We start from the raw sequence: 26,489 nt of genomic DNA, 5'->3' as shown, positions 1-26,489 counted from the left end.
AGCTGGGACCACAGGCAGACACCAGCATGCCCGGCTAATTTTTGTATTTTTAGCAGAGACGGGATTTCACCATATTGGTCAGGCTGGTCTTGAACTGCGGACCTCAGGTGATCCATCCGCCTCGGCTTCTCAAAGTGCTGGGATTACAGGCATGAGCCACAGTGCCCAGCCATATTACCAGTTTTTAGCTGAGACAAAGAGCTGGTATTCCTGGCTTTTGAACTTCTTTACCACAAGTACTCTCTCAAGTGAAATCTATAAGCCTTAACCAAGGTTATGACTTTTTTTTTTTTTTTTTTTGAGACGGAGTCTCGCTCTGTCACCCAGGCTGGAGTGCGGTGGCTGGATCTCAGCTCACTGCAAGCTCCGCCTCCCGGGTTCACGCCATTCTCCTGCCTCAGCCTCCCGAGTAGCTGGGACTATAGGCGCCCGCCACCTCGCCCGGCTAGTTTTTTGTATTTTTTAGTAGAGACGGGGTTTCACCGTGTTAGCCAGGATGGTCTCGATCTCCTGACCTCGTGATCCGCCCGTCTCGGCCTCCCAAAGTGCTGGGATTACAGGCGTGAGCCACCGCACCCGGCCCCAAGGTTATGACTTAACCAAGGATGCAGGAGATCTACAGCCGTCCTCCCAAAATCTAGAACCGCTCCAAAGACAGCTCAAAGAAAGGAAAGTTTTGCTGGCTGCAAATGGAGTACAGTTCATATTTCTCTCTGGCCATATTCTCCAGGATCTCAGCTCCACAGAGTTGACTGTCTACACACAAAGGCCCAAAAGCCCTGAATACCCTCAGATGGAAGATAGCAAATCAAAAGTTGTCTGCGGAAGCAAAAAGAATCAATAACGAGACCAGGCGCGGTGGCTCACGCCGGTAATCCCAGCACTTAGGGAGGCCTAGGCGGATGGCTCACTTGAGGTCAGGAGTTTGAGACCAGCGTGGCCAACATGGTGAAACCCCATTTCTACTAAAAATAATCCCAGCTACTCGGGAGGTTGAAGCAAGAGGATCGCTTGAACCTGGGAGAAGGAGGTTGCAGTGAGCCGAGATCGCACCACTGCACTCCAGCCTGGGCACAACAGCGCAAGACTCTGTCACAAACAAAAGAAAAAGAAAAGAATTTCAGGAACTGGCCTTAGGAAGTAACCAAGGATGTGAGTGTCCCAACTCCGGAAGGAAAGCTGAACGATTGATTTACAGCCTTGTTGCACGGGCCAGAACACCATGTGGCCCATTACTCAAGATAACCATCGCAGCCAGACAAGTGCCCACCTGAGTGCCCTGCTCCTCACATATTTTGCCCAGCCCAGCCTGTATATCCTCCCGCTAATGTCAATTCCAGAGCTTTGCCTGATAAAAAAAAGTCCTACTGGCTCATTTCCAAGAGTCAGCCAGCGAATTCGCTCCCTTTCTCTTGTGCTGTCTCCCTCAATACCCAGGCATAAACTCCAATGAGGTCTTGTCTGGGAAAACTCTTTTGGCCTCAAGTCAATTTCAGTTGCATTCAGGTCCCAAGAACTTGTGGTCTGTAACACTGTGTGGGGAACAGTGAAAAATAGAGGGTTTACAAGGAGGCTTAGGAAAACTTCTGCAGGCGTGGTGGTTTGCACCCATCCCAGCACTTTGGGAGGCCGAGGCAGGTGAATCACTTGAGGTCAGGCATTCAAGACCAGTCTGGGCAACATGTTGAAACCCTGTCTCTACTAAAAATATAAAAATTAGTGACTGGGCGCGGTGGCTCATACCTGTAATCCCAGCACTTTGGGAGGCTGAGGCGGGCGGATCACCTGAGGTCGGGAGTTCAAGACCAGCCTAATTAACATGGAGAAACCCCGTCTCTACTAAAAGTACAAAAAAATTAGCCAAGCATGGTGGCACATGCCTGTAATCCCAGCTACTCAGGAGGCTGAGACAGGAGAATCGCTTGAACCTGGGAGATGGAGTTTGCAGTGAGCCGAGATCGCACCACTGCCCTCCAGCCTGGGCAACAAGAGCGAAACTCCGTCTCAAAAAACAAACAAACAAACAAAAATAGCTGGGCATGGTGGTGCATGTCTGTAATCCCAGCTACTAGGGAGGCCGAGGCAGGAGAATCCCTTGAACTCAGGAGGTGGAGGCTGCAGTGAACCGAGATCATGCCACTGCACTTCAACCTGGGCGACAGAGCAAAATTCCAGCTCAAAAACAAAAAGAAAACTTCTGTGGGTGTGGTAGCTCACTTCTATAATCCCAGCACTTTAGGAGGCTGAGGCAGGAGGATTGCCTGAGGCCCGGAGTTTGAGATCAACCTAGGCAACATAGCAAGACCCCCGTCTCTACCAAAACAAAACAAAAAAACAACTCTCTTTCTCTCTCTATATATATATAATGGCCGTGGGGTGGCAGGAACCTGTAGTCCCAGCTACTTGGGACTAAGCCACAGTGAGCTATAATCACACCACTGGACTCCAGCCTGGATAGCAGAGCAAGACTATCTCAAAACAAAACCAAACAAAACTTCCTGGGGATGATGAATACTGTTTTTACCTTGTGGTCACTCTCTTTATTGGTGGTGATGGTTTCCCAGGTGTATATATAAGTTAAAACTCATCAATTGCACACTTTGAAGGTCTGGTTTCTTGTGTATGAGTTAGACCTGATTTAAGCTGGGGGTGGGGAAAGGTAGGGAAAGGATCAGAACTGTGTAATGCAAATGAGAAACTTTCCTCTAATGGGTGGCTTTCCCCACTGGTCCCTGAGGGTGTCTAAGTTTTCAATCTGAAGCGCAGTAGACAATGAAGCTTTTTCTGCTTGGAGCGGGAGGAGGCTTAACAGCAAAAAAGAAGAAAGCAGGCTGGGCACGGTGTCTCATGCCTGTAATCCCAGCACTTTGGGAGGCCGAGGCGGGCAGATCACGAGGTCAGGAGATCGAGACCATCCTGGCTAACCCGGTGAAACCCCGTCTCTACTAAAAAATACAAAAAACTAGCTGGGCGAGGTGGTGGGCGCCTGTAGTCCCAGCTCCTCGGGAGGCTGAGGCAGGAGAATGGCGTAAACCCGGGAGGCGGAGCTTGCAGTGAGCTGAGATCCGGCCACCGCACTCCAGCCTGGGCGACAGAGCGAGACTCCGTCTCAAAAATAATAATAATAATAATAAATTTAAAATATTAATTTAATTTAAAAAACATGGGTGAACCTTGAAAACATGCTAAGAGAATCAGACAGAAAAAGCCACATGCTATATTTTTCCATTTATATAATGTGGGCGAAAGATTACCTAGGTGCTGAGGCAAGAGACTGAAGGCACAAACTGTTTCAGTATAATAAAGAATATAGTTAAAATAAGAATAGTCATAACCCAAATTAGATATAGAGATGATCATGGACAATTATCAATCATTATTATAAACATTAATCATTAGCTTTTAATATTACTCGTTGTTGAATTACTAATATAACCTAGGATTAACCGGCAGGTATAGGGTCAGGTGCTGAAGGGACATTGTGAGAAGTGAGCTAGAAGGCAAGAGGTGAGCCTTCCGTCATGCCTGCATGAGGGCTGCTTGAGGGCTCCTTGGTCAAGCGGTAACGCCGGTGTCTGGAAGGCACCCATTACTTAGCAGACCGCAAAAGGGAGTCTCCTCTCCTTGCAGGAGTCAGCGAACACTCTGCTCCACCAGCTTCCTGTGGAAGGCTGGATATTATCCAGGCCTGCCCGCAGTCATCTGGAGGCCTAAACCCCTCCCTGTGGTGCTGTGCTTCAGTGGTCACGCTCCTTGTCCGCTTTCATGTTCCTCCCATGCTCCTGGTTCCTCTGACGTTCGTAGTAGACAGTGGTAGAAGAAATAGTAAGTCTTAAAGTCTTTGATCTTCCTTGTAAGTGCATAGAAGAAAACGCTGGCATACACTGCCTTCTCTCTCTGCTTCGGCTGCCTAAAAGGGAAGGGCCCCCTGTCCTATGATCACGTGAGTTGCTTCACCTTGTCAATCACTTAGAAGATTCACCCTCCTTACCCTGCCCCCCTTGTCTTGTATGCAATAAATAACAGTGCGCCCAGCCGTTCGGGGCCACTATCAGTCTCCACGTCTTGATGGTAGTGGTTCCCCGGGTCCAGCTGTTTTCTCTTTATCTCTTTGTCTTGTGTCTTTATTTATTACAATCCCTCATCTCCGCACATGAGGAGAACACCCGCTAAGTCCCGTAGGACTGGACCCTATAATATGAAATGTCCAGAATAGAGAAATCTATAGAGACAGAAAGTAAATTGGTGGCTGCCAGGGGCTGAGGGGAGTGACTGCTAAAGGGTATGGAGGCCGGGTGTGGTGGCTCACACCTGTAATCCTAGCACTTTGGGAGGCTGAGGTGGGCAGATTGCCTTAGCTCGGGAATTTGAGACCAGCCTGAGCAACGTGGGAAAACCTCGTCTCTACTAAAAATTCAAAACATTAGCTGGGTGTGGTGGCGGGCGCGTGGCGGGCGCCTGTAATCCCAGATACTACAGAAGCTGAGGCAGGAGAATCACTTGAACCAGGAGGCGGAGGTTGTAGCGAGGCGAGATCATGCTGTTACATTCCAGCCTGGGTGACAGAGCAAGACTCTGCCTCGAAAAACAAACAAAATAAAGGGTATGGAGTTCCTTTTGAGGGTAATATTCCAGAATTAGACAGTGATGATGGTTGCATGACTATGTGAGCATACTAAAAACCACTCAACACTCAATCATACACACACACACACACAAACAAACAAAAAAAACCCCTCCTCCTCCCAGATTCAAGTGACTCTGGTGCCTCAGCCTCCAGAGTGGCTGGGACTACAGGCATGCGTCACCATGCCTGGCTAATTTTTTTAGTAGAGATGTGGTTTTGCCATGTTGACCAGGCTGATCTCAAACTCCTGACCTCAAGTGATTTGCCCACCTCGGCCTCCCACATAGCTGGGATTACAGGTGTGAACCACCAGCCCAGCCAATCATACACTTTAAGAGAGTTAACATTTGACTGGGCATGATGGCTCACACTTGTAATCCCAGCACTTTGGGAGGCTGAGGTGGGCAGATCACCTGAGGTCAGGAGTTCGAGGCCAGCCTGGCCAACATGGAGAAACCCAATCTCTACTAAAAATACAAAAATTAGCCGGGCATTGTGGTGGGTGCCAGTAAGCCCAGCTACTCCGGAGGCTGAGGCAGGAGAATTGTTTGAATCTGGGAGGCGGAGGTTGCAGTGAGCTGAGATTGCATCACTGCACTCCAGCTTGGGTGACAGAGTGAGAATGCATCTCAAAAAAATAATAAATAAATAAATAAATACTTAATATTATGGTAAATAAATTTAGCTTAATAAAGTTTTTTTTGTTTTGTTTTTTTTTTTTTTTTTTTTTTTTTTTTTTTTGAGACGGAGTCTCGCTCTGTCGCCCAGGCTGGAGTGCAGTGGCGCAATCTCAGCTCACTACAAGTTCCGCCTCTCGGGTTCACGCCATTCTCCTGCCTCAGCCTCCCAAGTAGCTGGGACTACAGGCGCCTGCCACCATGCCCGCTGCTTTTTTGTATTTTTAGTACAGACGGGGTTTCACTGTGTTAGCCAGGATGGTCTCCATCTCCTGACACCGTGATCCCCCCACCTCGGCCTCCCAAAGTGCTGAGATTATAGGCGTGAGCCACCGCGCCCAGTCAAGATGATATATATATATATATATATATATATATATATATATATATTTTTTTTTTTTTTTTTTCTTTTTTGTTTTGAGACGGAGTCTCACTCTATCACCCAGGCTGGAGTGCAGTGGCTCGATCTCGGTTCACTGCAAACTCTGCCTCCCAGGCTCACACCATTCTCCTGCCTCAGCCTCCTGAGTAGCTGGGACTACAGGCGCCGCCACCACGCCCGGCTAATTTTTAGTAGAGATGGGGTTTCACTGTGTTACCCAGGATGGTCTTGATCTCCTGACCTCGTGATCCGCCTGCCTTGGCCTCCCAAAGTGCTGGGATTACAAGCATGAGCCACTGTGCCTGGCCAGATGTTATATTTTTTAATCCAAAAAAAATCTGATCTTATCATTCCTTTGTTTTTTGTGAAGTTTTTTGGAAAGAAGTTCTCACTCTGTTGCCCAGGCTAAAGTGCAGTGGTGTAATCATCGCTCACTGCAGCCTCAAACTCCTGGGTTCAAGTGATTCTCCTGCCTGAGTCTCCTGAGGACCTGGGACTAGGGGCATTACACCATGCCCAGCTAATATTTTTACTTTTTTTTTTTGTTTGTTTGAGACGGAGTTTTGCTCTTGTTGCCCAGGTTGGAGTGCAATGGCACAGTCTTGGCTCACTGCAACCTCTGCCTCCTAGGTTCAAGCTATTCTCCTGCCTCAGCCTCCCAACTAGCTGGGATTACAGGCACCCACCACCATGCCCAGATAATTTTGTATTTTTAGTAGAGATAGGGTTTCGCCATGTTGGCCAGGATGGTCTCGAACTCCTGACCTCAGGCGATCCACTAGCCTTGGCCTCTCAAAGCGCTGGGATTACAGGCATGAGCCACTGCGCCCGGCCTTTTACTTTTTTTGTAGAGATGGTGTCTCACTATGTTAGCCAGGCTGATCTAAAACTCCTGGCCTCGGCCGGGCGCGGTGGCTCAAGCCTGTAATCCCAGCACTTTGGGAGGCCGAGATGGGCGGATCACGAGGTCAGGAGTTCGAGACCATCCTGGCTAACACGGTGAAACCCCGTCTCTACTAAAAAATACAAAAAACTAGCCGGGCGAGGTGGCGGGCGCCTGTAGTCCCGGCTACTCGGGAGGCTGAGGCAGGAGAATGGCGTAAAAACCCGGGAGGCAGAGCTTGCAGTGAGCTGAGATTCGGCCACTGCACTCCAGCCTGGGCGACACAGCGAGACTCCGTCTCAAAAAAAAAAAAAAACAAAACAACAACAACAAAAAAACAAAACTCCTGGCCTCAAGGGATCCTCCTGCCTTAACGTTCCCAGAGTGCTGGGATTACAGGCTTGAGTCACCATGCTCAGCCTGTCATTCTGGTTTTTAACTCTCTCATGGTTCTTTTCTCACTTAGTAGTAAGACCAAAGTCCTCATCCTCAGCCTGTCCCAGCAGGCCCCACATAACGTACCCCCATCACGTCTCTGACCTTGTCCCCTCAGACTTACCCTGTAACTCCCTCTGCCCAGCCACAAAGGTCTTCAGTTCTCACTTCAGAGGTTTTTTTTTTTTTTTTTTTGTGACGGAGTTTCACTCTTGTTGCCCAGGCTAGAGTGCAGTGGTGTGGGATCTCAGCTCACTGCAACCTCAGCCTTCTGGTTTCAAGTGATTTTCCTGCCTCAGCCTCCCGAGTAGCTGGGATTACAGGCAACCACCACAACGCCCAGCTAATTTTTGTATTTCTAGTAGAAACGGGGTTTCACCGTGTTGAACTCCTGACCTCGTGATCTGCCCGCCTCGGCCTCCCAAAGTGCTGGGATTACAGGCGTGAGTAACCACGCCCGGCCGACTTCAGAGGTTTTGCATTTGCTGTTTCTTCTCCTTGGGATGTTTTTTCTCTAGCTGTTCCCATTCCCATGTGAGCACATATGGTATGCATTCACACACACACACACACGAGTCATTCAATAAGGAAAATATAAAGTAAATGAAAATTAAAACCAGTTTTTACCTCAGATTGACAAATGTAAAAAAAAATGTGCAGTATTTTGAGATAGTGGGGAAAATTCCTTTTTTATATAGAAATGCTGAGAACTCAAATTGTTACAGTGCTAATGGAGGGTAATTTGGCGAAATCTTTCAAAATGCAAAATGTACCAACTTGAAAGTATTTTAGCAATCCACAACAAGATAAGTTAAAAATGCCATCTGTTTGAGAGAAATTAGAATGGAAGTTCCAAAACACCTTTCTGTAAAATGCAGCCAAATTAAAATGGAGAGGGAAATTGAGAGCCTCAGTGCTTATATTGGACAAGGAGAAAGACCTATCAAAATTTAAGAAGTTTTGGAAAAGAACAGCAGGAGAAACGTAGGCCTGGTGCCATGGCTCACACCTATAATCCTAACACTGTGGGAGGTTGAGGTGGGAGGATTGCTTGAGCCCAGGAGTTCAAGATTACCCTGGGCAACATAGTGAGACTCCGGCCTCTACCAAAAAAAAAAAGAAAAAAGAAAAAAAAATTAGGGTGGCTGGGCACTGTGGCTCACGCCTGTAATCCCAGCACTTTAGGAGGCCAAGGTGGGCAGATCACTTGAGGCCAGCAGTTGAGACCAGCTTGGACAAAATGGTGACACCCCATCTCTACTAAAAATACAAAAATTAGCCTGGTGTGGTGGCGTGTACCTGTAATTCCAGCTACTCAGGAGGTTGAGGTAGGATAATCGCTTGAACCTGGGAGGCAGGGGATGCAGTGAGTGGAGATCACCCTCCTGCACTCCAGCCTGGGCAACAGAGTGAGACTCCATCTCAAAAAAAAAAAAAAAAAAAAAAAAAATTAGGGCTGATGGCATGTGCTTGTGGTCTCAGCTACTCACCAGGCTGAAGTGGTAGGATCACTTGAGCCCAGGAGGTCGAGGCTGCAGTGAGCTGTGTATGCATCACTGCACTCCAGCTTGGGGGACAAACTGAGACTCTTGTCTCAAAAGAAAAAAAAAAAAAAAAAGAATGAGACCTTCTCATATACTGCTGGTGGGAATATATGGTATAGATACATCGGAAAACAATTTGTTACTACCCAATAATGTTAAAATATGTTAGGTGACCCAGCAATCCCACTCCTACCTACATGCCCTGAGAACTCTCACACATGGACACAAGAAGATATCACTAGGAATGTTCACAGCAGCATTATATTTATTTATTTATTTATTTAAGGCGGAATCTTGCTCCGTCGCCCAGGCTCGGTCGCCCAGGCTGGAGTGCAGTGGCATGATCTCGGTTCACTGCAAACTCCGCCTCCCGGGTTCACGCTATTCTCCTGCCTCAGCCTCCCGAGTAGCTGGGACTACAGGCACCCGCCAACACGCCCGGCTAATTTTATGTATTTTTTTTTAGTAGAGAGAGGGTTTCACCGTTTTATCCAGGATGGTCTCAATCTCCTGACCTCGTGATTGGCTCGCCTCGGCCTCCCAAAGTGTTGGGATTACAGGCGTGAGCCACCGCACCCGGCTTTTTTTGAGACAGAGTCTCACTCTGTTGCCCAGGCTGGAGTGCAGTGGCACACACAATCTCGGCTCACTGCAACCTCCACCTCAGGGGTTCAAGCAATTCTCCTGCCTCGGCATTCTGAGTAGCTGGGATTACAGGCGGCTGCCACCACACCAGCCTCATTTTTGTATTTTAAGTAGAGACCGGGTTTCGCCATGTTGGCCAGGCTGGTCTCAAACCCCTGACCTCAAGTGATTCTCCTGCCTCGGCCTCCCAAAGTGCTACGATTACAGGCGTGAGCCACGGTGCCCAGTCTTTTTTTTTTTTTTTTTTTTTTTTTGGTGTCGTTTGTTTGTTTCTGAGACAGGGTCTCGCTTTGCCAGCCTCCACCTCTTAGGCTCAAGTGATCCTTCCGCCTCAGCCTCCTCAGTAGCTGGGAATACAGTTGCACGCCACCATACCCAGCTAATTTTTTGTATTTTATGTAGCGAGAAGGTTTCGCCATGTTGCCCAAGCTGGTCACGAGCTCCTGGCCTCAAGCCATCTGCCCACCTCGGCCTCCCAAGTGCTGGGATTACAGGGGAAGCCACCGTGCCCGGCTGGCATGGGTTTACAGGGATCTGCAAGGGTCAGATTAAGCTTTGTGTGGATTAAGAACAGGAGCGACTTGCTCTTTCAGAGGCTGCCCAGCTGTGGTAATTTTCCGTGGTTCTTCCACCCTCTGGGTCATTTTTACTTCAACTGTGAAATGCGGGTAGGCCTCTAAGGTCCCGTTTCCATTCTCTGCATTCCTCATGACCATCCAGACAAAGCTGCTACCGCCATCCCAACGGATGAGGAAGGCTAAGTTACTTTCCTAAGGCCACAGACAGTAAATGCAGCTTCCACGTTGGAACCCCGGTAGGGTGGCTCCAGTCCCCTGCTCTGAACCCCCCAACTCTACAGCCTACCCCATCACCCTAATAGGCCTTGCAGTGCAGTGGTGATGCGTCTGCTCCGGCGTCAGACCAGCCCCGCCATGCCACTTGCAAGCTGTGGCATCCTGGGTTAGTCACTTGCGTCCCTTCAGCCCATTTCCTTATGTGAGCAATGTACACCCCAAACACTTGCCTCAGCCAAAACAACACTTGCCTGACCAGGAGGAAAGATGCGCGAGTCTCAAACAACTGCGTGACTTTCCGTCTGCGGGGGGCGGGGGTGGATTTTTGGGGAAAAGGGACGCGGAGCCCGAACACCGCGGCTCCAAGGTCTTCCCGCTCCTTTCTTGCCTGATTTCCTCCATTCCCCCGCGGGGCGACCCTCGGTCTCCTACCGTGTCCCCGTTCCCGCGCCCCCTGCCCCCAATTTTTCTTCCTCCCACGGTGCTGAAAAAAGGTCGTGGTCCCTTTAAGGCCCGCCCCTCCCTCTCCCAAAACTTCCCAGTGTCTGCTCTTTTCGATCCGGGACGGCCGGTCAGGCTCGCCGCCGAGCTGGTAGGGGCTGGGGGCGAGGGGTGCGGGAGGGTGACCGGGGCACTGGCGGGCGGCGCCGCGCGCGACCAGGGGCCGGGGTCCGAGCAGCGGGGTGGGGGCGGGGCGGCGGCCGGGAGCGCTGGGGTTGCGGGTCACCAGGCCGGCCGGGCGGCCTGGAACGTGCGGCGCAGGGGACACCGTACCGCCGCGCTCCGGCCGTGCGCGCCGGCGCGAGGGGCGTCCGGGCCGGGCGCGGGGGCGGGGAGGGGAGGGGCCCCCTCTCTCCCCCTCCCCCCACCGCATTCCTCTGACGTTGAGACCGAGCGACCCCGCCCTTCGTCGCGACCGGCCCCGCCTCCTCCCGTCACGCGGGTCACGTGCTTCAGACGCTGCCCCGCCTCCGTCTCTGTTCAGTCAGCGTGTTCGGATCTTCCCGGCGTCCGGGAGAGCTGACCGAGGTCCCCAGCAGGGCCCCCTCCCCCAACTTTATTTTCCCTCGCCAGCAGAGCCACCACGCCTGTCCCCCTCTTGTATTGCCATAGACCCCATTTTTTCTGAGATTGGGTCTCGCTCCGTCGCCCAGGCTGGAGTGCAGGAGCGCCATCACGGCTCACTGCAACCTCGAACACCGGGGCTCAAGCGAGCCTCCCGCCTCGGCCTCCCCAAGTGCTGGGATTACAGGTGTGAGCCACCACACACGGCCTCCATTTCAAACTTAGTTTCCACCCGGACCTCAACTCGAAAGCCCCCATCAGCCAGGCGGAAAGGTCCTGGAGCACTTTTGAGGCGCCCCCCGCATTTCTCACGACGCTAGCTTCGCTATTTTTTTCCCCCTTTGGCGACATCGTCACTTGCCAATAGCTTCGATAAGGTGTTCCCCCCGCCAGCCCGGCGCGGGCAGCCCCATAATGTTATGTTCCGTAGGACAGGATCCCGGGTTAATCCCCGTTTGACCCCTCCGCTTGCGCGTGATAACTGGGGCGCTTGTCTCCCCCACCCCCAGGCTTCGCCAGTTGGGTTTAGTTGGAGTCGAGATACCCTCCGACATTCTCTCGGGGCAGTGCGGGTGGTCTTACCCCGCCCTTGAGGAAGAAAGGTCTGACGCAAGCACAGATCACAAGAACGCCTCCCCTGTGCAGGGGGCTTGCACTGGGCGCTTGGTAGGTGGCCACCCTCTCCAAGGTCGGGGCCAGGGCCTCCTGTGGTGCTCATAGGGGTCGAGCTGTCAGGTAAAAATCACTGGCCCGAGTTACGGCTGGGGGTCTGGGATGGCAGGGGCCTGTGAATTTAGATCGCACAGACTAGATGACTTGGCCCTTAGCTCCTGCAGGAGGGGTAGTGGAGGGACTATCCCAGGTGGAAGGGACTGCACGGGCACAGATCGAGAGTGCTCGGAAGAGCCTTCTCCCAAGGGAAACCGAAAGGCGTTGCGGCTGAATTTAGAACTGGATAGGGTCCGAAGACAGTCGGCAGCAGCGAGTGGTTTTATACTGAGGAAAAGGCTCAGATTTGGGATTTTAAGAATTCTTCCTAGAGGTAGAGAGGAACAGGGTATAGTGATGGCGACAGAGATACCCTGGGAGTTCCTGTCAATCTTGGTCTAGCCTTCCGGCGCATACACAGTGGCCGCTCGGTAAATACTCCGAGTATTCCAGGCCGTCACTCTCTAGAGGGGTGGCCCCGCCTCTGGGCGGTGCCTGAAAGCATATTTGCGCATGCCTTCTCGCCTTCGCTGGTTTCGTAGACCGCACCAAAGAGCGCCTACCCTGGGGTGGGGCTCCCCATTTTATCCAATCAGAGCGTATCAGTAGTCCTACCATCTAGTGAGAGGGTGCGCTCCACTCTCCATTGACCAATCAATGGAGACGCAGAAGAATGGGCATCTGTAGTAACCACTGGAGAGAGACCAAAAAAGGGCGGGGCTTCCTTGTCTCCTTGCGAAGTGGCGCGGGAAGGTAGTCTTTGTGACTGGGTACTGACGGATTAGTGAAGAGACCAATGAAAGTGGGAGGGAGGCGGGGATTCTTGGGAGGTTTAGAGCGCCGCTCCTATCAGGTGCTTTTAGGGAGGCCACCCGCGCCAGAAATCCGACCTATGAAATTGGATTTTATTTTAAGGCGGCGGGGTCGACGGAATGACTGGCAGAAAGCGATCACCTATAAAGAGTGTCTCAGACAAACAAGGGCGGGTCCTCCTGCAGAACGGCGTGGGCAATGTCCAATAAGCGCGCAAGGCGTGTGGAGGCCTACCCTTCCCCCGCGGCGGGACCAGTGGCTCCCCCTATCGGGTGGGGGCGGCGGGTGACGGGCGTGTCCCTCCCCCAATGAGAGGCGGGGGGAGGCGGGTTCTGCGCCGCCATGTCGCGGAGGCTGCTGCCCCGGGCGGAGAAGCGGCGTCGGCGGCTGGAGCAGAGGCAGCAGCCGGACGAGCAGCGGAGGCGGTCGGGAGCGATGGTGAAGATGGCGGCGGCGGGCGGCGGAGGCGGCGGTGGCCGCTACTACGGCGGCGGCAGTGAGGGCGGCCGGGCCCCTAAGCGGCTCAAGACTGACAACGCCGGCGACCAGCACGGAGGCGGCGGCGGTGGCGGTGGAGGAGCCGGGGCGGCGGGCGGCGGCGGCGGCGGGGTGAGGCCAGGGCCCTAGGAGCCGGGAAGGCCGGAAAGTGCGGGACAATTTCCCACCTTGAGGGCATTTTATTTTTTTAGGGGGCTTCTGCGCACGCGCTCAGGCCATCGCGCCGTTGACGGTGTGGGGGAGGGGCGGCCGTTGGGCAAACGGCGGGGTTTGCGCGAGGACAGGCGCCTGCGCGTGCGCGCGGTCCGGAGCTGGGCGGGGGGGGCGCGGAGGAAGTAGCTCGTGAGGCGAGCGGCCCAGGGCGCAGGCGCCGCGGGCTGGCGTGTGGGGGCCGGGCACGAGGCCGGGCCGGTTTTTTTCCCCTTTTCTTCGCTGGCCCCATGCGCAGGCGCAGTTCTCCCGCCCGGCCTCGTGGGCGGTTGGGGGAGCGCCTCGTGAGCGGGAACGGGTGGGCGGCGGCCTTGTCCTCTGGAGTGGGGAATTACGTCCGATGGCAGCTTAATCTCTGAGGCGCAGCCTTGTTTCTATACAGCAATGGATGTGTTTAGTTTAAATATTAGAACAGAGTATCTCCGTTATTTTTGTAGACATTGAAAATGGGAAGAGGATTTGTTAAATGCACTTTCAGCCTTTTAGGAGTTGAGCGAAGCTTTGAAACTATCACAAGTTCCGGGGATTCATTGGGTACCGAGGATTTGATAAACGAAACTGTTCCCTGGCCGTGCTGGAATTTCGATCCCTTGTAATCACTCTCTCCGAAAACACTAGTCGTTGCTTTTGGAGTGGGGCCCAGTCCCCACTCCTTCCAAGATCTTGAAGTCTTCCAGTGCAGCCCATTTGCAGGGTTTTCTGGGATTTAGGGGTTATGAGTTGCTAGCGTTTTAATCTTTGTCAGGCCTTGTCCCACACGTTTTAAAGACATCTTAATTGAAAGTCCTTAACGCTCCTCCGTGAGGTTGGGAGAGGTACTGGGATTCCCGATTTACAGAGGAGGAAATTGGCCAAGAGAGAGATGAGGTGAATTACTGTAGGTGGCACAACTAGTGAGGGGCAGGGCTGGAGTTAGAACTCCCATTTGTGGGAGCTGCTAACCTGGCGGGAGTGCCTCCCCCTGTGGTTCGGGTGGTTCATTCCTGAAATAGAATCCAATTCTACCTCCATTCCACGCTCTTCTGCCCAGTGATTCTCAGACAGGGGGCTGGTCCCAGAGCCCAGGAGAGGTGAAAGAGAGTTAATTTTCCTCCTGATGACCAGAGGCTTTTGTCTGTGGATGAGTGTAAGATACTTCTAGGAAGGAGCAGTCTTGGTTCTTAATGGTATGGATTGGAGTTTCTGGTCTTTCTAAAAGACCTTCCGTCTGGGTGTGGGGGCTCATGCCTGTAATCCCATCACTTGGGAGGCTGAGGCAGGCAGATCACCTGAGGTCAGGAATTCAAGAACAGCCTGGCCAACATGGCTGTTTTAGTAGAGACCATCTCTACTAAAAATTCAAAAAAATTAGCCGAGTGTGGTGGCAGGGGCCTGTAATTCCAGCTACTTGGGAGGCTGAGGCAGGAGAATCGCTTGAACCTGGGAGGTGGAGGTTGCAGTAGACCAAGATCACGCCATAGCACTCCATCCTGGGTGACAGAGTGAGACTCCATCTCAGAAAATAAAAAAGAGACCTTTCTTGTCCTGTTTTTCCTTGGTCTGACCTAAGCAGTAATTTCCAAAGCAGATTTTGGTGGGAGGGTGATTCAAGACTAGAAGGGGTCAAGACTGGCCTGGCTGCCCCAGTTTCTGGGGCACGTGTTGTTTTTTGCCCTGACTGAACCTAGGTGTGAGTGGTGGCGAACAGGTGTACTTAGCTAGGTGATGGTGGCTGAGCCAGTGAAAGAGCAAGGAATTTGGGGCACATGCAAAGGGGATGTCCTCATTCAAACTGTAGCAGATAGCCGTTAGAGCCCTTCCTCCCAGTGTGTCTCCTTCTCCAGCTACTCTTTTCCCATGTTTCCTTGGTCAAGTGGACCAGTGGGAAGAGAGGGGGGTCCCTGGAAGAACGTAATATTTGGAACTTGTGTGGTCCTCTCTCCATCTGCCTTCCTCAGAAGCTACAGCAAGAGCCGGAGGGCAAGTGACCACCCACTCAGGACCACTGTTCTGCTGACCCAGAATCCTTTTGGGCTGATTGACTTCAATGCTGCCCTTCGTCTGTTCTGTGCATCCTTCCTGGATGACATCCAACTGTCTTATCTGACTGGGTCTTCAACAGCACAAAGGCCAGTGGGCCGTCATCTTGTACAGCAAGAAAAGAATTCTTGTTTTTGCTTCCTTTCTTAGGAGAACTACGATGACCCGCACAAAACCCCTGCCTCCCCAGTTGTCCACATCAGGGGCCTGATTGACGGTGTGGTGGAAGCTGACCTTGTGGAGGCCTTGCAGGAGTTTGGACCCATCAGGTACTGGGCTTGGAGGCCAGGAGTTGGGCTTCCAGAGTTGACTTCTTGGTGCCCTTGTGTGTCCACGATTTCTGGTTGGAAGTAGTGATTTCGTTGCCATACTGGTCTGGGTTCTGTGGCCCCTCTGCTTTTGGGTTGGCCATTGTACTTTTTGTCAGATTACAGCAAGTTCCATGATCCTTTTTCCTTCCTTCCTTTTTCCTTTGCCTTGTAGTTTCTCGTCAGTGTTCTATTTTTTTAAGACAGAGTAAGGTCTCGCTCTATGGCCCAGGCTAGAGTGTAGTGGCGCAGTCTTACCCAGGTTCAGGCAATCCTTTTGCCTCAGCCTTCTGAGTAGCTGGGACTACAGGCATGCACCACCATGCCTGGCTAATTTTTATATTTTTTTGTGAAGGCATGGTTTTGCCATGTTGGCCAGGCTGGTCTCAAACTCCTGGGCCCAAGCAATCTGCCCACCTAGCCATCCCAAGTTTTAAGGTTAGTGGCATGAGCCACTGCTCCTGGCCAGTGTTCTTTCATTCAGCAAGTAGTTACTGAATATTTGGTGCATGCTATATACTGCAGATACAGTAGTGAGCTGTATCTGGATTCCTTCTCTTAGAAAGTTGCTCTCCTAGAGTGATTTACACTGTGAGAGCGTAAGCTCAAGAAGCCATCCTATGGGCAGCATCTGTTAGTGTGGTGAGGAGAGGTCAGGAAGGCTTCCCAGAGGAGGTCTAGCTCAATTAGACCTCTTTGGCCTTTGGTACTACTTGTGTCTTGGGGTGTTCAGGTTGGGGAACCATAACCATGATAGGGCCGCAGAGGAGTCCAGAGGCTGTGGAGGAGTCAGTTCTCAAAAAATCAAATGATACCCTCCTCCTGTCCCCATTTTCCTGAGAGGATTGAAACCTGTGTTCTCTTTGCCAGCTATGTGGTGGTAATGCCTAAAAAGAGACAAGCACTGGTGGAGTTTGAAGATGTGTTGGGGGCTTGCAACGCAGTGAACTACGCAGCCGACAACCAAATATACATTGCCGGTCACCCAGCTTTTGTCAACTACTCTACCAGCCAGAAGATCTCCCGCCCCGGGGACTCGGATGACTCCCGGAGCGTGAACAGTGTGCTTCTCTTTACCATCCTGAACCCCATTTATTCGATCACCACGGTGCGTGCCAGCAGGCATTTCTTGTGAGGTGTCCCTTCTTCCTTTTCTCCCCTCATTCCCTCCCCTAAGCCAGACTGACCTGGCAGTGCCTCTTCATCTTGCCTGTGTTTACTTTCGCAGGATGTTCTTTACACTATCTGTAATCCTTGTGGCCCTGTCCAGAGAATTGTCATTTTCAGGAAGAATGGAGTTCAGGCGATGGTGGAATATCCTTTGCTGGAAAATAGGTATTCCTTAGGGTAGGGACTCTTGCAGGGCTTGACAGTGGTCATTCTTTGAGCCAGCATGTGTCTACTGACCATGGGAGTGGCTGCCATGTACCAGATACCTTCACAGAGCCCAGTGACTGAGTGGGGAGGCTGTTAAAGAATGAGGCATATTGTGTGGACGTGCAGATCTTAGGAGAGAGAGCATGTATTAGGAGATACAAAGGAATTTATTTTTGTTTTCTTTTTTTTTATTTATTTATATTTTGAGATGGAGTTTAGCCCTTGTTGCCTGGGCTGGAGTGCAGTGGCGCGATACTGGCTCACTGCAACCTCTGCCTCCTAGGTTCAAGCAATTCTCCCACCTCAGCCTCCCTAGTAGGATTATAGACCCCCACCACCATGCCCAGCTAGTTTTTTGTATTTTTAGTAGAGATGTGGTTTCATGTTGGCCAGGCTGGTTTCGAACTGACCTCAGGCAATCCACCCACCTCATCCTCCCAAAGTGGTGGGATTACAGGCGTGAGCCACCGCGCCAGGCTAGGAATTTATTTTTAAAGATGTTTATTCTAAGCCAAATACGAGTGACCAAGATATGGGGAACGTAGTCTCAAGAGGTCGTGAGAAAATGTACCCTTGGGAAAAGGAATTTATTTAAAAGGGGATGTGGGGCCGGGTGTAGTGGCCCATACTTGCAATCCCAGCACTTTCAGAAGCTGAGGCGGGCGGATCACCTGAGGTCAGGAGTTTGAGACCAGCCTGGCCAACATGGTGAAACCCTGTCTCTAATAATACAAAAATTAATCAGGCATGGTGGTGAATGCATGTAATCCCAGCTACTCTGGAGGCCGAGGCAAGAGAATCGCTTGGGCCTGGAAGGCGGAGATTGCAGTGAGCCGAGAGTGTGCCACTGCACTCCATCCTGGGCAACACAGTGAGACTCCATATCCCAAAAAAAAAAGGCGCAGCATGTGTGAAGATTTCTGAGGAGGTGATGTCCTATTTCTATGAGCAAATAGGAGCTGATACTCAAGGTGAAGGAAACAGCCTCTGCAAAGGTGGTAAAGTCAGAAGGAGCTTGTGTTGGATGGAGAAACTGAAAGATCTGAGGATCGCAGAGTAGCTGGCAAGCAGATGGGTTTGGAAGAAGTTTTTAGGGCATCCTAGACAGCGATATGATGCTTGGGGCAGAGGCAGGAAAAAGCCACTGATGGACTTTCAGGGCAGAGCTGTAGTTGGGTGGTGGTTTCAGATTTAGTTGAAGGGCCAGAGGGCTGAGATGGAGAAGGTGGTGTGGCAGAAGAGGTTGCTAGTAGCCGTGGGTGGGGGTGCAGATTATGAGAGAACTCTGGCCAGTAACTGCTCATCCAGGGCAGCATTGAGTCCATCAACGCCATTTTGGTCTCTCAACCTGAGGCTAGTGACTGGGCAGTGAGCTAATCCCAAAGCCTCCACCTGTACCACAGTCTTAGGATACCACCTTGTCCTTATCCCTCTCTGGGGTAACTTGAAGTCCTTCTCCAAGATCTCCTGTGATGCGACTTTCCTTAACTTGACTCACATTTGACTCTGTTCAAAGTGCCCAGCGGGCCAAAGCCTCTCTCAATGGGGCTGATATCTATTCTGGCTGTTGCACCCTGAAGATCGAATATGCAAAGGTACGTCTGGGAGGTGACTGACTCCCCCTCGTCAGCTTCCAGGTGAGCTGGGGCATGGCTGACCTCAAGCCTTGTCTTGTCCTTGCAGCCTACACGCTTGAATGTGTTCAAGAATGATCAGGATACTTGGGACTACACAAACCCCAATCTCAGTGGACAAGGTAATCTTGATGGCCACTTTGTTCTAAACATACCTGCCTTGCCTTCACTCGACTAGTGCACTTCATAGGTCTGGGCTCAGGGTTATGTAATGCCATTGGGCTCCCCATGGACATGGGAGGGCCTTGGGGTCAGCTCTTGGACATCCTAGTGGGATAAGGGGCGTGAGAGGCCTCCTTGGGTCTTCACTGCTGCTTGGGGCCTTCCGGTGCTGCCCAGGATACAGAGGCAAGGCAGAAGCCTGGACGGGTGGGGAGCAGGGCCTCACTGAGGATGAGGCATGGGGGTGGCCTTAGAAATCAGCAGTGGCTCCTTTGAGAGTCTGGTTAGGGTCACTGACTCCATTCTTGCTGGGCCAGGAATTGTCCTCTTGTTCTGCGTTGTTGAGAGGGTCTGATTTGGGGGAGTGGCAGTGTGGGGGGCAATGAGATCTCCCGGGCTCTTGCAGCGAGCCTTTGAGCAAGCTGACCCTGTGGAGGTGAGACACTCTGGATTGGACCAGGGCGGACATGCCTCACATCATTTGTAGAGGGGACGCAACATCTCTGCAGGTGGCCCAAATGGACAACCCCCTTCCTAGTGTCTGTCAAGAATGGTTTGCCTTTGGTAGCAGGGAGAGGTGGAGGATTGCCTGTGAGAAACAGCGGCAGCCCCCCAACAAGACCATCCATCTCTGTGTCTCTTGGTCTGATACGTCGGACCATGGGCTGAGGGAGGAGGCTCGATGCTGACATCGCACAGGCCCTGAGAGGCCAAAGCCCCCCATTCATAGGCAGGCCTGTCTTGCTTGCCCTTGCATCTGGGAAGCAGTGGGCAGGGTGGGCTAGACTCTCCCCAGGATCCTCACAGTGGGCCCTGTGGGCCTGGCTGCTCCCTCCAAAGGTCAGAGGCAAATTGGTGACCAAGTGAATGTACCAGAGCGGGCAATGGCATTACATGACTGCTAACAGAAACATGGCAACAACCATTTCTTCTCCAAGGAACATAAATAGAAGATGTGCAGACCGGCAGGGGCTAGTGGCAGGGGGCTGGCTGTGCATTGGTTTTGATGCCTCTCAGCTTTGGCAGCCCCAAGGCTGGGGCCCAAAAAAAAACGAGGGCTGATGAGGTGACCTGGAGTGAGGGCGGTGCTTCGCCACCCCTCAGGAACCATACTTCAGCGGCTCTGCCTCTGCACATTGCTCACCAACACACAGGGTAGAAAACCACTAGCTCTTCCTGGAGAGAACAGAACATGCAGCCTCCACCACGTCCCCAGAAACAGCTGCAGACTTGAGCTCACTACATCAAGAACACCACACCGCGCTCCAAGGAACAGCTACAAGCACAGAGACAGAGGCATACAGAGACAAAGAGAGAAAGAGACGCAACATGGCAGCAGACACTGCTTTTTTTATTAAACATTAAAAAAGTCAAAATCCAAGCAAACTTGAACCCGAGAATGTACACAGAAGTAGGAAACACAGAGAACAGAGCTGTCCCAGCCAGCCAGCGAGCGGTGCTCTTTTCGGAGAACGTTTCATAGACGGAAGTAGATTCCATGGGCCTCCAAGACAATAGGATCCTCTCTCCATTCCTCGCCATATGGGTTTTGTTTTTTAAGTCCTTTGGTTTGGGGAGGGCCTTCTTTTTTTTCTGTTTTGATATTTTTATTTTTTCTGCAGTCACCGGCTGCCAACATAATCTGCACCAACTGGAGATCAGAAACAAAAAAATTTAACCACAACAAAAAAAAAAAAAAAAAAAAAAAAAAAACAGACCTAAAACCAGACAGCCAAACAGCTCAGAGGCACACAGTTACCTGCTGCCGGGTAACCAGGTGCGCTCCCAAGGCCAAAAGCGCGAGCGTAGTGGGGCCACTGGCACACCTCATACCAGGAGACACGCACACGGAGCGCTACACAGCCAGAAGCACCGCACCACCGCACTGCAGCACATATGTGAGGAGGTGACAACACGGAGGGACACTACCCACTTCATACACCTTTATTTCCACTTTTCTGATATCTTCTGAGGACAGAACATCTGTGAGCCATTTTTGATTTAATCAAAATACTGACTTTTAAAACAATTCTTTAAAAAAATTGTAGCGGATGTGTACCGTGACTTGTATTTATGACTGTAAAACCATGTGATGCAGGGTCGCAGTGTATGTTTGATGGGACGCCATCTTTCAGAACTGTGCTAACTCACTGTTGAAGCGTCCAATGGTAAGAGAAAATACAGATTTGTTTTTTGTGACAAATGGACATTGTACTCTGTACTTCTGCTGTAAGTAGTCCTTTTCCATCTTTGTAATGACTGGTAACAAAACCCAGGCCGGGTGGCAGGAAAGGGCAGTGGTTTCGAGCCCTGGGTTTTGGAGTCAGCCAGACCTGGGTTCAAATCTGGTTCAGTCACTGACTTGCTTTGTGACTTTGGGCCAAGCGTCTTTTAACTGCTCAGTTAAAAGTTAATGACTCAGTCTTCTTATCTGTAAAATGGGGCTGAAATGTCAGAACCTACCTCATAGGGTTGTTGTGAGGAATTTGAGAAGCTGTGATGTCTGTAAAGCGCTTAGCCCAGTGCCTGCCACTTAAGCGCTAAGTTAACGGCAGTGATTACAAACTGCTGGGGTCGGGTGGATCTGCGCCATTGTTGGGTGTGGGAATGTCGGTACCTTGTACATGATTGCTTCTTTGAACTGATTTTGCCATTGCCCTGCTTGTCAGCTCCTACAGTCAGTCCGTCTTGGGCTGGCGGGACTGGGAGGGAGGGGGGACTGGGATTAAGAAAGAAGGGATCTACAGAGACAGTCTGGAGCTCCTAAAACCTGGGGGGCTTTGTGGGGCAAGCTTGCTTGCTTCCCTCCTGGGTTATTTTCCTGTTTTTAATCTACTCTCCCTTTATTGGGAGTCAGTTTAGAAAGCTGCTTTTGGTTCTCCATAATATATCACCTTCTGTAGCAGCTGCAGGTTCCCCAGAGGGCCTGGGAGCTAGGCTTTCTCCCAGGGTCAGGGCAGGTGAGAGCACAGAACCTGGCCTTGTCCTTCACAGAACAAGACCAACCCTTTGGTGTGAGCGGGGGAAGGAGTGGGCACCAGCTTTGAGGCTCGGGCTTCATGCCCGCCATAGGTCAGATCACAAAAGGAGGCCCCGCAGCCCTTGAGGAAGGGGGGGCTTGCAGTTTGCAGGAGCTGGGGGACTCTCATCAGCCTGTGCAGTCAGGAGGGAGGGAGAGAGGCCAATTTCTGAGTGAGACTCCTAACTGTTTTCTCTGTCCACAGGTGACCCTGGCAGCAACCCCAACAAACGCCAGAGGCAGCCCCCTCTCCTGGGAGATCACCCCGCAGAATATGGTGAGGGCAGGGGGTTCCCCTCCGTGGACTCCCGTGGCTCATGTGCCCCTGCCCGCCGCCCGCCGTGCAAATTCTCACCCGTCCTCCCTCTCTTTCCTTCCCACCCCCCAGGAGGGCCCCACGGTGGGTACCACAGCCATTACCATGATGAGGGCTACGGGCCCCCCCCACCTCACTACGAAGGGAGAAGGATGGGTCCACCAGTGGGGGGTCACCGTCGGGGCCCAAGTCGCTACGGCCCCCAGTATGGGCACCCCCCACCCCCTCCCCCACCACCCGAGTATGGCCCTCACGCCGACAGCCCTGTGCTCATGGTCTATGGCTTGGATCAATCTAAGATGAACTGTGATCGAGTCTTCAATGTCTTCTGCTTGTATGGCAATGTGGAGAAGGTGAGCTGCTGCCAGGCCCGCTGGGTTCCTCGCTGAGCCTTGTATCTTGCCAGTCAGCACAGGGGGAAGAACCAGGGGGAGCCTGGTGTGGCGCCGGGCGGGCAGGCCCGGAGTGAGTGACTTAGTGAGCCCAGGCAGCCTGCTTGCAGATGGGCTTTGTTTGGTCCTCACTGCATGTGGGTGTTTTGTTTTTGAATTACGAATGTTTTAAAAAAAATGTCTTTATCACATAAAAGTACTAATACTAGTACATCAGTATAGATTTATAAAACATAAAAATGAACCCATCATAGTGAAACACTTATCGTTTAAGGATTTCCTCCTGAAAACTTGAAGACCTGGCAACACTAGGCCTTCTGCCTTCCCATGGGATAGTTGACTGTGGCTGGTGGTGGCTAAGTGTCTACCTGAAACCATGTGACGTTTTCCTTATATTAAACCCATCTGGGTCTTGGGAGCCTTTGTGTAGCTCCTGACTTGGCCCGTTACTTAGAGTAGTTCATAACACAGGTGAAGTGTTGTTAGTTACCAGGTACTGTTAAAGGTGCTTTACATGTAGTGACCTGTGTAATTTCTCACATTAGTCCTTAATGAGATGGACGCGGGAAGTGGAGGACGGGGGCCTCAAATAACCCACCCGGGTTCACATAGCCTTTAAGTGAAGTGGGACTCAGAGTCAGACCGCCTGGCTCCAGAGCCGGCACTGCTCCATTGTAACCTAGCTGAAGGAGTATTTGACCTTGTGACCGTAGACACAGCCATCCATAGATCACACGTGTGTGTAACAGGCAGAATGGTGAAAATGGCTGATGTGATTTCTCATTCCTGCAGTTTTTTGTCGTGCTCCACTAAATGACTTGGTGTTGGGTTATGTCCCACAGTTAAAAACATGACCCAGGCTCTGCTGCTCACCTTGAGCTGAGTACTTGGTATGGGCCAGGCACATTTTTCTAGTGGTCCCGATTCACTGTGAGGACATGGGAGCCCAGAGCTAGAGCAGGGGTTATTATTACTAACTTGGGAGGGGCAGGAGAGGGGATCCTGGCAGCTGGACGGAGGTGCTGACGGCAGCTACTCTCCCCAAGGTGAAATTCATGAAAAGCAAGCCAGGGGCCGCCATGGTGGAGATGGCTGATGGCTACGCTGTGGACCGGGCCATTACCCACCTCAACAACAACTTTATGTTTGGGCAGAAGCTGAATGTCTGGTAGGTGCTCAGGCTAGGGAGGGTGGCAGAGGTACAGGGGAAAAGGAGGGGAACGGGGCCCAGCAGAGGAGCACGGTGAGGCCAAGGTGTTGACTCACACAGAAATGGGATGTGGCAGGTGTGTTCCCAGATGTTTCTCTGACACCACAGGAGAAAGTGGGTCAGCCTTGCCTCAGCTGTAGAGCAATGCCCCAAGGCACACAGGGCAAGCTGAGCCTCTGGAGGCCACAGGGGAAAGCTTGGGGGACAACTTTGGGTATGACAAAGGCTCCCCTTTCTTCCCTCTTGCAGTGTCTCCAAGCAGCCAGCCATCATGCCCGGTCAGTCATACGGGTTGGAAGACGGGTCTTGCAGTTACAAAGACTTCAGTGAGTCCCGGAACAATCGGTTCTCCACCCCAGAGCAGGCAGCCAAGAACCGCATCCAGCACCCCAGCAATGTGCTGCACTTCTTCAACGCCCCGCTGGAGGTGACCGAGGAGAACTTCTTTGAGGTTTGTGCTGTGGAACTACGCAGGCAGTCGGGTCCTCACCACGGCCGCCTGAGTAGGCCATTCATTTCAGTTTTTTCTGCAACTAGCTCCTATTTGCAGAGTTGTTGAACTCCTGTGCTGCCTGGCCCTGGGTTGAGTGCTAGGGACACAGCAGAGGCCAGGACAGATACAGATCCCTGCTCTGAAACTGAAAAGGGTGAGAATGGCACCAAGTTCCTAGCAATACCGTTTGCCGCGTTCCTTCCTTGCATTTTTGGCAAGCAGAGCAACTCCTCATTTGCTGGGAAAGCTGCTTCCTAGGCCCAGTGATGAGGGCCCAGTTTCACAAGAACCGCATTGGCAGAGCCTTGGGGTGCCATCATCACCCTGATACCATCAGAAGGTGGGGCCCTGTAAAGCTCAGTCAGGCAACTGAGGCAGCAGGAAGGGAGGAGGAACTCAAGTGGATCTGGCTGTGGTGTGAAACGTTGGCCTTGCGTTCAGCAAATAGCCCGGTGAGGATGCCCAGATAGCTGTTGAGAATGGGAGATGAAAAAAAGAAAAAGCAGCCTTGCAGTCTCAGGCAATTTAATAATTAAAGAGCATTGTTGCTGGGATGCCTTTAGGGTGTGTGATAAAATCTACAAGCCTTTTCTCCTGAAAACTTCAAATACTGAGTCATGCAGGGCCTGGTCTGCTTGAATCCTGTGTGACGGCCCTTTTGTTCCAGAGTTCATTTACTACCTATTTCTTTTGCAGATCTGCGATGAGCTGGGAGTGAAGCGGCCATCTTCTGTGAAAGTATTCTCAGGCAAAAGTGAGTCGAGTGTGCCCATATCCTTCCCCTAGTTACTTGGTGGTTGGTGGGCAGCTGCCTAGTTCCCATTGGGTCAGTCTAAAACCGTTGCTTTTCCCCTTTGCAATCAGGTGAGCGCAGCTCCTCTGGACTGCTGGAGTGGGAATCTAAGAGCGATGCCCTGGAGACGCTGGGCTTCCTGAACCATTACCAGATGAAAAACCCAAGTGAGTATCTGTGAGTCCTGCAGGCATCAACCTGGTGACCTAATGGGTTGGCTGGCTTCAGGCCAGGGATGTCTTTCCTGCCCTTAAGATAGGACCCCGGGGATCTTCTCACTGCTGGTGACACGGGCAGGTGGGACCTGCTCACCTGGAGAGCAGCCTGTGCTCCTCATGGGAGAGAGCCAGCGTGACTACCTGCTGCCACTCTGCCAGCTTGGGAGTTGCTCAGGCTTGTCCTCCAGGGAGGTGGCATTCTCTCTTTGCATCAGAGACTGGCTTAGGTAGGAAAGCCACTTTGTTACCTAGGAAAGAGGCAACACTATCCAGCAGGTAAAACTTGCCCACCTACTTGCTGGGAGAGGCCCACTGCCTTGGGCTGGCAAGGGAGATAGGAATGGAATTCTCTATGGGAATGAGGGAAGAGAAGGAGAAATGCCGTGCATAATTGATAATAAAATTGGCTCATCTTGAAGCCTTACGTTGGGCAGTCACTTCCTAGACCCCTGCAGTTGACCTGCAGAAAATGGGAGATGGGTGCAAAATTGAGGGGACCTGGGTTTGGGGAGCCTCCAAAGACGGGACCCAACCAAACTTCTCTCTCCTTTTCAGATGGTCCATACCCTTACACTCTGAAGTTGTGTTTCTCCACCGCTCAGCACGCCTCTTAATTAGGTGCCTAGGAAGAGTCCCATCTGAGCAGGAAGGCATTTCTCTTTCCTTTATGCCATTTTTTGTTTTTTGTTTTTGTTATTTGCAAAAGATCTTGTATTCCTTTTTTTGTTTTGTTTTGTTTTTTTAATGCTAGGTTCTTAGAGGCTTAACCTTAATGGAAACGCTGAAAGTCTGCAGGGGGAGGGAGAAGGGAACTGATATCTCCCAAGATTAACCTTCACTTTTAAAAAATTACTGTACATGTGATTTTTTTTTTTTCTTTTTCCTGTTCATTCATTTGTGCTGCCCATGTACTCTTGGCACACACATTTCAATAAAATTGTTTGGAAAATAAACACAGCACTTGCTGGCATTCCAGGATGTCTGCTTTCCTCCCTGTCTGTCCTGAAGAGACATGAGCAGGCCTGGGCACAGTCGCAGGCCCTCTGGAGGCATACAGAGACCTGAGAGGAGTAGGGTGGGCTGCAGACTGAGAATGGTGCTAGCAATTGAGTCTTTGAGGAAAATCCAGCAGGCTTAGTGGCATTCTTAGTGGGCCCTGCCCAGGCAAGCTCTGTCGGGTGCAGTGGGTCATCACACCTATAATCACAGCACTTTGGGGAGGCCAAGGCGGGGCAGATAATTTGAGCTCAGGAGGTGAAGACCAGCC

General features: G+C 51.6%; 1 protein-coding gene across 4 annotated transcripts; it reads left to right on the top strand.

Moving 5' to 3' along the window:
- The first annotated feature begins 10,522 nt into the window (after positions 1 to 10,522).
- Positions 10,523 to 26,182, top strand: HNRNPL (heterogeneous nuclear ribonucleoprotein L). Of its 4 annotated transcripts, XR_012427574.1 has the most exons (14): positions 12,895 to 13,182; positions 15,451 to 15,569; positions 16,479 to 16,716; positions 16,837 to 16,924; positions 18,486 to 18,580; positions 18,669 to 18,741; positions 20,880 to 20,949; positions 22,006 to 22,077; positions 22,189 to 22,469; positions 23,555 to 23,676; positions 23,968 to 24,169; positions 24,908 to 24,965; positions 25,076 to 25,171; positions 25,778 to 26,182. XR_012427574.1 is itself a non-coding variant. In XM_065536580.1 (13 exons), the coding sequence occupies exons 1-13, from the start codon at positions 12,916 to 12,918 to the stop codon at positions 25,834 to 25,836; spliced, it is 1,770 nt and encodes a 589-aa protein (XP_065392652.1). In that variant the 5' UTR covers positions 12,895 to 12,915; the 3' UTR covers positions 25,837 to 26,182. The 4 variants fall into 4 exon arrangements, 3 of the variants coding, with proteins under 3 accessions (XP_065392653.1, XP_065392652.1, XP_065392651.1); XM_065536580.1 differs by lacking the exon at positions 20,880 to 20,949; XM_065536581.1 differs by lacking the exons at positions 12,895 to 13,182; positions 20,880 to 20,949 and adding an exon at positions 10,523 to 10,579 and having other exon boundaries at positions 22,006 to 22,469.
- Positions 26,183 to 26,489: the final 307 nt, after the last annotated feature.

This window comes from Macaca fascicularis, chromosome 19 (genome assembly GCF_037993035.2).
Source record: "Macaca fascicularis isolate 582-1 chromosome 19, T2T-MFA8v1.1".
Taxonomy (NCBI): Eukaryota; Metazoa; Chordata; class Mammalia; order Primates; family Cercopithecidae; genus Macaca; species Macaca fascicularis.
The sequence above is the reverse complement of the archived record's forward strand: the minus strand, read 5'-3'. Positions and strand labels throughout refer to the sequence as shown.